Source organism: Pteropus alecto, unplaced genomic scaffold, assembly GCF_000325575.1.
Source record: "Pteropus alecto unplaced genomic scaffold, ASM32557v1 scaffold3, whole genome shotgun sequence".
NCBI classification, from domain to species: Eukaryota; Metazoa; Chordata; class Mammalia; order Chiroptera; family Pteropodidae; genus Pteropus; species Pteropus alecto.
In genome coordinates, this window is record NW_006442484.1 from 45,738,040 (window position 1) to 45,747,864 (window position 9,825).

The 9,825-nt window shown below is 49.9% G+C and overlaps 2 protein-coding genes across 2 annotated transcripts in view; one reads left to right on the forward strand and one right to left on the reverse strand.

Annotated features, from left to right (window-relative positions):
* The window catches only part of EVX2 (even-skipped homeobox 2), a 3,796-nt gene extending 2,463 nt beyond the window's left edge, over positions 1-1,333 (reverse strand). Inside the window, exons 1-2 of the mRNA XM_015596450.1 lie at positions 885-1,333; positions 740-788 (exon numbers count right to left, since the gene is read on the reverse strand). Coding sequence (XP_015451936.1) covers positions 740-788; positions 885-1,333 — 498 coding nt within the window. The remainder of the gene's footprint in view (positions 1-739; positions 789-884) is intronic.
* Positions 1,334-9,462: 8,129 nt separating this feature from the next.
* The window catches only part of HOXD13 (homeobox D13), a 3,692-nt gene continuing 3,329 nt past the window's right edge, over positions 9,463-9,825 (forward strand). Inside the window, exon 1 of the mRNA XM_015596451.2 lies at positions 9,463-9,487. Within this exon, the coding sequence (XP_015451937.1) occupies positions 9,463-9,487 (25 nt within the window). The remainder of the gene's footprint in view (positions 9,488-9,825) is intronic.

A 9,825-nucleotide genomic window follows, 5' to 3' on the forward strand; every position in this document is an offset into this window, starting at 1 on the left:
GGCCAGCAGCGCTTAAGTCACTGTAGGGCCGAGATCCCTGCTCTAGGGCTGTGAGCGGATGGGGCAGCCGGGAGAGGAAGGCGAGGCGCTGCCTGAATTGATGGGGTCTGTCATGCTTACAAATTGTTGCCGTTAATGGAATCAATAAAGTTTGGAGAGCACTTCATAACCAAATAATAGGAACTCAATTGGGGTGTTTTTTTTTTTAAAAAAATCATTGGAAAATTTCAACTTGGGAGGAAAATTAGCCAAGGGAAAATGCCTACATGTAAGCGCAGTTTCGTCAGCTCTGGATTTGCCATGGTCTGGAGACCACAGGGCAGCTTTCTGTATGGCTTCTAACCTTTCTTGAACAGTCTTTTGAGTTTGTTTAAAATTTTAAGATCGAAAGCCAGAAGCCGCTCAAACCGGGAACCATTAGGGGGTGGACTCTACTTTTCAACTCTTTCTCCCGCTGACCCAAGCAAGTCTCCCAGAGGCTCCCGGAGAGGCTCCTTTACAGAGAACACTCCCTCGACTTGGCCTTAGGGGCTCCGAGGCAGCGGGGTTCATAGCAGCTGACCAGGGCACTCTTCCCCAAGCGCGACTCAGCAGCTGGCTAAGGGGCGGGTTGACTCGCACCGGCTTTTAGAGAAGCGCGCAGAAACATTTTCTCGGACTCATGAGCGAGGGAAGGCCGGCCCGCGGACGGGCCTGGAGACCCAGGCCTGCACCTCTCTGGGAGACTCAATGATCCGAGATGGAGGGCACAGTCCCCTGCATGCGTCCCACCCCTGCCTGAGCCAGCTCTTTGCAACTTGCTTGCGGAGGGTTGGAGAGGGGCGAAAGCACCGGGAAGGGCCGGCAGCGGCCGCAGAGAAACAGGGAGGATGGGATTGGAGAGCGCGGCGCAGGCGGCGAGGTTACCTTTGCCATTGTTTTCCTTGAGCTGCGCGGCGCCGAGGCCGCTGGGGGAGCGCAACGCGGAGCAGCCCACCTCCACGTCGCTGTTCATGTCCGCCTCGGCGGTCGTCTCCGAATAATGGCCAGGCTTTTTGCGGCCCTCCGTGGCAGAGGCGATTTCGGAGGAGACGGTGCTTTCGCTGCCCGGGTGCTGCAGGTTGAACAAAGTGTCTATTTCGAATTTGCCCTTGGCAGGGAGGTCTCCCAGAGCGCTGTGCAGGGGGGCGGACGGCAGGCGCGGGCTGAGGCGAGCCGGGTGCTGCGAATTTTCCAGGGCCTCGAGTACAGCATTGCCAGCCGAATCCGACAAATTGGAGAACCTCTTGCCGGCCGTGGGGCTGTGCAGCCCTCTCTCCATCAGAATCATCTCTTTTCTTATTCTTTCCATCATCTCAGCTTTCTAAAAAATGTCACAGTGGCCCGGCTGTCCCGTCCTAATGATGGGCTGCGCCTAGGGCTAATTCTCATTCAGCCCCAGCGAGCGCCTCTAAATATTATTATCTCTTTTGGAGGGAGGCGGAAAAATTGTGGGATGCCAGAGCGAGGGAATGACTGGTCAAAATGACCCATACATCCTTCCGAGCCCGAGATGTCATTCATCAAAAAGTAGCGCTCGCTCGTCATTAAGGTACGAATGACGCCGTTCGAATAATCATTTATTGTAACAGGTTTATAAGCAAATAAATACACGTTCCTGTCAGTGGGTAATGAAGGCGGCTTCGGAGCAGACAAATAGATCCAGGTAGGAGACGAGAAGAGACAAGAAGTGAGGAGGAAGGCTCCGGTCCTTTGCCCGCTTAGAGCCGGTTCTGCTCGCCCGGGGGTTTGGCCTCGGGGGTGAAATTGACAGTCTGATTAATAGAGCGCTCCGCGGCACATTTCCCCCTTCATTTAGGGGCATCATTACGCTCTCAGTTTGCTGGGTTGCCCCTTAGGTCCTAATCATGCGGCGCCTTCCTCATTTTTCCTCGGACACAGATACGTGTTAAATAATAGATAATGCTTTGATTTTCCAAAGTAGATCGTCGGGAAGATTAAAAAAAAAAAAAAAACATTTACAAGCGGGAGGAGGGTGAGGAGTGCAAGGGGGAGGATGTACGGAGAGTTGCATAAGGAGACCTTGCGCTCCTGCCTGGAGTACTTATCTTTGAATTTCAGAACCAAATGTGTATTTTATTTAACAAATAGGACGCCGACTTGTCTCTCTCACCCACTTCGCCTCATCCTGGCTGTTTTTCTCCCGCCCGGGTGGGGGGCGGGGGGAGAGAGAGAGAGAGAGAGAGAGAGAGGAGAGAGAGGAAGAGAGAGAGAGAGAGAGAGGTGTCTTGATCTTGTAGACTTTTGAAAGCAGTTTAGTGCTACGTGGCTGGGGAGGTGCGTTGGGCTCGCGCCTCCAAACGGAAATCATTAGGTCCTCTCCGATTTTTTAACACCGTTTGCAGAGTGAATTCTGAACTTAAAGTCCTGGGTTTTTTACTTTTATAATCTTGCTGATGGATAGGCTTCTCGCCTGCGCATTTTCCCTGGGGGAAATGAACTCGGCTGGACGATTTCATAGCAGAATTCGACAGCTAACTTTAAACACAGTCGCGATTTACAGCGCCATATGGGCCGCCCAAATCTACTTTTTATGTTGCCAGGTTTCCTTCCCTCCCCCCGCCCAATCTAATCAAATTCTTTGTGGCAAAGTTGCCGGATTTGGGGATGATTTCGAGGTCAATCAGGGGAAAGAAGAGAGCCTCCTTCTCTTACCATCCCGCTGCCTTGCCTTCCCCACTCAGCTCTGCTTCTCTCCTTCCTCCCTTCCCCCACCCCAGCCCTTACCTGTGGCCCGGGGTATTCCCCGCACTCAGTCCGGGCGCCGAGAGTCTCCGACCAGTCTTGCTGCAGCTCATCACAGCCTGAGTTTGGCGGCTGAGCCTTTTGGCGATAATTTTGATGGTCATAATGACGCCGGTGGCAACCATTTTAACGAAGATCAATCTTTACTCAAGGCCGTTGAGCTTCTCCTCCCGCGCTTGCGCCCCACCCTACCCTGACCCTCAATGCACTGTGCAGGTCCGCCAGCCAGCAGCCAAGGGGAGCGATCCGCGGCAACCGCAGGGGACAAGAGAGAATAGGGACCGGACAGGTAGGGCGGCCTGACAGCTTCCAAAGCGGCCGAGAGACCCTGGCAATCTGGGCTCTGGGCGCGGGTCCTGCATCCCGCCTCAGCACCAACCCATACCCCAACCTAAGCCCCCCCTTTCCTCCCTGCCGCCACACCCAGCACATCAGGGTGTGTTAGGGGCAAACCCAGGATCTATTTGTCCATCTCTCTGTTGGCGCTTTCCTTTTAACCTTGGACCCGCTGGGGGCGCGTCAGGAATGTGAGGGGAGGCGAGGTGTGAAGTATATTTATATACATTTATATACACAGTCAATGCCAAAAGTTTCTCTCCATTTCCCCTCGGCGCCAACTTATTTCAACAACGCGAGCTTTGCTTAGAAAATCAATTCCACCTCTTTAAGGTAGTAAACGGAGTTCTCCCCCAAGGTGAGAAATGAAAAGCTAGATAGGCACGTGGTGGCTGGGGATGTGAAAAGGGGTACGCGGTGCGCTTCGAAAACCAAGAGGAGGACTTGACACAAAGTCCACCTCCGCCTCTGCCCCAAAGGCCACCCAACTCTGAGTACTACAAGCCCTTCTCGGGCTGTCTTTCTGGCCATTCATGCGGTCAGCTCAGCCTCGCTGATGCCCCCACCTCTCCCTCCCTGCTCTGGAGTCCAGGAGCCCAGCTCCACCACCCCTAGCAGGCTATGCCCCGCGGAAGGGAGTCGCTGTCCCAGGAACCTGGGAAGGGTACCCCCAAATGTCTTTGGGGACTGAATAAGACATCTCGTCTAGGATCGGGTTGCGGGGGAGGCCTGGCGGCGGGGACAGGGGTGGATGGGGGGCGGTTCTGGCCGAGGCGCGACCTGGGCGGAAGTCGCGGATGTCTTTATTGCTGTCGTTTGGCGCCCCCGTCTGTTTTCCTCGCGGTTTCGGCGACTGAGCAGTTTTCAATCACAGAAGCCGCCGCTGGAGGCTAGGGTGCTGACGGCGACTCCTTCCTACATCCAGTCAGTGGGTCTCCCACTTCCTCCCTTTCTCTGGGACCCCGCACCTCGGGTCCCAAAGCCTGTGCCGTTGAAAAGGGAAAACATCATTTCTCGGCAACACCTTTATTCATTAGTGGTTTTGAAAACTATTTTACACCTTTTAAATAACACGAATATTTTGTATTCTAGCATGTTTATTATGAAAGGTATCTTCGAGACTGTCAAGGAAACTACTCACAGTAAAAGGCACCTATTATTTTTCACTAAACTGCATTTAGCAGACAATGTTTCATGGGAAACAGTGTAGGTTCCATTACAATATTTAAAGCCCTTTAATTATTTAGATTCCACACCTACTAGTAGTAGCAGTATTGGCCAACTTATATATAGCTTTTACTCTGAAATTGCAAGTGCTTTTTACATATACTATCTCACCTAAGGCTCATGGGCAACTTTAGAAATTGATTGTCTTATTTATCCCTTTCTCAGCCATGAGAAACTTTCCACAAAGAGAGGTCAGAGGATTTGCTCCTGTTTTAAATTTATCTGATCATATCCAATTTATAAGGTATTTAAAAGCTTTGGGCAGCATTTTTACTTGACTTTCTGATTTTGCATATGTCTTCTTTAAATTCAGTCTTACCTGGAAGACATTGAGCCTATGTAGGGTAATAAGAAGATTAACACAGTTCAGTTCGTGTTTATTATTGAAATGCCCAAACCTTGTACCTCTCCCAGGAAGGTAATGCTGAAAGTGGGAACAGGTCTGTCAAATGTCCTCATTCTTTAGACACAGCTTTTGGGGCCATCAAGGCCTCCCACCCACTACCAAGGTACAGGACAATAAAACAAAAGAAGTGTCCACCAAACATCTGCATGGTTGGACAGGAACTTTTAAGATCCATTGCAGGGCGAGGGTTCAGGGAGGACTTTCTCCAAATGGACTAAGAAGCACCTTTTGCTCAAAAGGAGGAATTACATGAAAGAGGCCTAATTTTTTCGTTGTTGTTGTTAGGCTTTCAGAATAACTATTTGTTTTTTGAGCAGTAGCGGGTTCTCCATTTTTGGCCTTCCACTGAAGATAAAAATTTGTCCAGGCTCCGAAGGCAAGAGGCGCCCTGTCCACCGGTGCTTGGCTCTCATTTTCCACTCGTAAGGCTTCGGGGAAACGGGACCAAAATCCCACGGGCCGGCATTGGGACGCAAGTTCGCTCAAGGACTTGGGCCGCTGGGTGTGGTGGCCCAGCTGGACAGCTAGAGCCTGGGCTGTGAAACCCAGGTACATTTTCTTTAGGCTAAGTGCGATTCCCACGGCTTGGAGGTTTCGGTTTATAAGGGAAGACGCTGGTCTGGGGACTCCAGGCCAGACTCCGTACTGGCAACTTTTTGCTGCCATCCCTGGCAGGCCAGCCTCAAGCTGTCTCTCCCAGGTCCTCTGGCTGTTTCTATTTCTTCTCTCTCTTCCCCCTGCAATCTCTTGCCCCTCCAGGAACGGCTATGGGTGGAGGGTGGAGGGTGGAGGGGTAATTTCTCACTGAATTCTAGGGCTACTCTGACACGCTGCCTGCCTGAAGTTCGTGAGCCCTGAGACGCAACAGGAAAACTTGCAGGGACATCTAGCGCCAGGCCTGGGGAACTGCGCGCCGCCTATCCAGGAAGCTAAGCCTGACCACTTGTCCCTTCCCCTCCCTCCCTGCGCCCCTCTGCCGCCCGCCCCGGACTCTGCCCCTTGGCGTTTGGGCATTTCCCTAACCTTCATCCGTGTGCCCTGAGGGTAACCACACACTGAATTCTCTGTGGAGACACTAGGTTCTGCCGAATTGGGGGAAAAGGGGGCCTGGAAGGGGGAGTGGAGGCAGAGAGAGAGATTGATTTCCTTTCGTCCCAAAGAGTCGACAGAGTGAGCACTTTCTGGACTTCAATTAACAATGACATTGCTAGATAAGTGTATTCCAGGACAATCCCACAACTTGAGATGTTGGACAAAACAGTAGAAAAGTGTTTGCGGTCCCAGCTTTCGTTTTGTGAAAAAAGCAACCAGTTACCAGGGTCTCCTGCTCTGGGCCCACCCCTTCAGCACCCCCTTTGCTGGAGATTAGTGCTTCTAGTGAGAGAGAAGACTCTCCCTGTGCATAATTCCCGCCAGGACTGGAGGAGTTTTCTCCATCTCAAACAAGGGCCAGCTGCCCTGTGGGAGGCAAATCTGGTTTTACCAAGTAACTCTTCCGGTGAAGGTTTTCTTTGTTGCAAACAATTTGCATTTAATAAAACCTAACTGTGTTGTTAAATGCAAACAAAATAAATCTCAGACATAGAAAGTCCTCAGACTCAGAATTCCACTGTCTAGCTTTTGCTAGAGACTCCCTTCTTTGCCCTAGGTTTCTTGGTTGTTGGTTTTTTGTTTTTTTTTTTAATCCTTTTGATATTTCCAGCCTGAATGAAAGTGGGTATTGCCTGAAGAGGGAAAATTAGCTCCAAAGTTGGCAGGGCACAGACTTGGTTAAGAACATTGTCCAGCCGGATGCACTGGATTTAAGGCTTTACTTTGGAATTAGGACTCAATTTCTACACTGTTTTGTTTTTTGTTTGTTTGGGGTTTTTTTGTTGTTGTTGTTTGTTTTTTGTTTTTTGTTTTTGGTTTCTTACAAGTTAATTAGAAGGGTTCCTGCACTCCCTGGTGTGGCCATCAAAGATAACACTTTCAAAGGAGCCCCCAGTACTCCACTCTGATAGGACCTGGCAATTGTTGTCCTGGCCTTAATGGTCACCGATTAATTATGTGGTTAATTGAGCTCACTGCTGTCTTGGCAAGTAGAGGAACTTAAGTTCTTCAATAAATCTAAATCGCAGCCTGCATCTACCCATTCCCAACCCACGACAGGGACATGATTTCAAAGATCATCTACAAGGAAGAAAAGAGGATGTGATTTTCAGAACATCGCCAACTCCAAAAAGGTATACTTGTGGAGGAAAAGGAGAGAGGAGAGCATGCTATAGAAGAGGGCAGAGCTGATCTGACTTTCTCTCTCTGGCACAGTGGGACTTTGGACAAAGAAGGGCCATCCTGGTTTCACTGAATAACACATCAATCAGTGTTTGGAGACATCTATGTTTCAAAAGATTTTCATTTAACAAAGACTATTTCTATTGTTAAAGCCCCAACCTAACATACCCACACACGTACACGGGGATCAGTCTGTGCTCCTGGCCAGTTTAAGAAAATTATTCCTATTAACTTTAAACCTGCAATCAGCTCAGACACAGGGTATACAAGCTAAATGAAATGTTTCTGCAAATTCAGCCTCAAAATTCCTCCCCTAACTACCACCCCTGCTTGTAAACTATGTGTCTTATTAGTTCATAAAAAGAGCAGCCCTGAATTTGCCTGGTACTCAACCACACAGCCCTATAACCCAATAGTAGCAGCTTCCCTGAGGTACTGGGTTTGGGAGTACTTTAGGGTCCAGTCGGAGCCTCTTTCCTAAATGTAATCCCCTCCCCCAGGGCCAGGACTTTGAAAGCTATACTTGAAGTAGGTTTGTGGCAAGATAGCAAGAGGCAATGCTCCTTATTGTTCAAAGCATCTTTGGTCTCTGAACACCCCCGAGGTTGGGCAGAAAAACCCCAAGTCCTACCAGAGGGTCTCACAGGCAACTGGAGGCAAGACAACCACTGAGAAGTATCTTTTAACCAGAGCATTAATTCACTTTCCTCCCAATCCTGCAGAACTTAATTTGCTGCACTTTAATTAAGCCCAAAGTGAAGGGCTGTCAGGAAACAGCAAAATTTGACAAGTTCTTTCTCTCTTAATTTCACTTTCTTCATTTTTTAGCATATAATCAGTCATTGAAAGGTATTTATCAGATAGAAAATTGCACAGAAGTCCCAAGGCACAAAATCACAAGGATATTTAGTTTAAAGAGACTGAAAGTTCGTTGGTTCCAATTATGTCTTAGAAATATTTCAACAAATTTATTTTTTGAGGTCACATAAAAAATTCGAAATATCTTCATGTTTTTCTCTCTGAAAAAAAGAAGAGAAGACAAAGGAAAAATAAGAGCATTTCAGAGTAGCCTCCCATGATTGGTTTGGTACCATAAGTGTTGGGTAACGAGAACCCAACCATACTCTTCTAAAAAAGTCAGTTAATTCTATCACCTGGCCCTGGCTGATGTTTTTTAAATGCCGATGCAGCTTCCGTTGCTAAATTTTGCCTTCTTTCAAGTACCCAAAATTGTTCTCATCATCAAATGTCTACTCTCTATGATTTTCAGCTAAGGCTTAGCTCCTCCTGTCTCAAATTTGATCATGAACATGTCTAGGACTCCAAAAAGTCAAACAAATTCTTCTGCTTTTCCTTTCCAGCACCCCTCTCATAACTTTCCCCTTTATTTGAGCCTTTTATGGTTACTGGGTTTTGCGTGTCAACACTCCCAACACCAGCAGCCCACCCTGCAATGCCAGGCCTGGCCCAGGAGGGCCTCCTTGGCTCTTTTACTCTTGGGCCAGGAACAGTGGTGCTAGGTGACAAGCTGGCCTCACCAATCACAGGCTCAGGGAAGCGATTTTCTTGGAGATGGGCTGGCTTGGGGAGTTGATGTTACAGAACCAAATGGGTTCACTCTGAGGGCTCCTACAACCACCCCTAGAACCCTCAGCTAATCGAATGTAATGTCGCTCCTAAAGTGGAGCCTTAGATTCACCACAGCACTCACACTGGCTCCCCATTGATGACTGAGATGAAAGGTAGGGGACTGGGGATCTGTGGCTGAGGAATGGCACGAAGGAACGAAGACAGGTCAGGGCTGTGATCTCTGATAGCCTGGTGGGACTGTCCAGAACCTGCTCTACTCCTTCAAAGCCAGACCCAGGTGCTCTGGACTGCTCCTATCTGGAGCCCCAACTTTGCTCGGGGGGGAAAAAAAACACGCCCTCTTAATTTGCCCCTCTCAGTTCTCTGAAGTTGGCAGCTTGGAAAAGAAAGCGAAACAAAGGTTCCTGGGAAAGTGAAGTTTTCAATTAATTGGCGTAAGTAACGGGCGGGGGTGAGTAGTGGCTGCGAAATGCAAGAGGCCGGTCGGCTGTAGGCGAGGCGCACAAGTTTTGCGGCGAGCGGTGGAGTGGCTATCACCCGGCGCCCCAGTTGGGTCTTTCTGAGCGTCGGGGGAGACTGCGCCAGGCCTGGGGAGCCCAGCGCGAGAGACTACTCCGGGCTGGCCTGAGTGTAGAGGCGAATAGTGTGCACCAGGCATCCGGACGTTTCACACTGGGGTAGATCATCAGGTTCCTGCGCCGAGGCTGGGTCTTTTCATTTGCTTGACTTATTTGTAAGTCTGTGCGCCTGGCTCAAGGGCGCTTTGTGGGCATTCTTCTGGCGTTCAACGTGTGTATGAGGGTCTGCTCCAATTGGTCTTAATTCAGAGGATCCCCCGGGGTAACATGAGTGCAATGCCTTTGCCCCATGGCAAGGTCGGGAAAATTAGCTCTCTCGGATTTGAGGTCTAGGTGAGCTAATCCAAGGCAACAGAATCAAAAATCGGTCTGTTTTCACATCATTCTGACCATCTCTGTCATTCGCCTTCATTTAGTTGTGAAGCTTGGGGAGCCGAGGAGAGGTGGCAAAACAGCCTTGGCGGAGACAAGGCGCAGGCCTCGGCGCCCGCCTCAGTCGCAAACAGGGCCTAGGATGGTTGGTCGCGCAATCAGCTCGTGGGGGTGGCTGCGGCGCAAACGCCAGGGTCCCAAGGAGGGCGGGAAGGGGCGGTGGGCTGCACAAGGGATTGGGGAGAGGTGGGGGCCGGG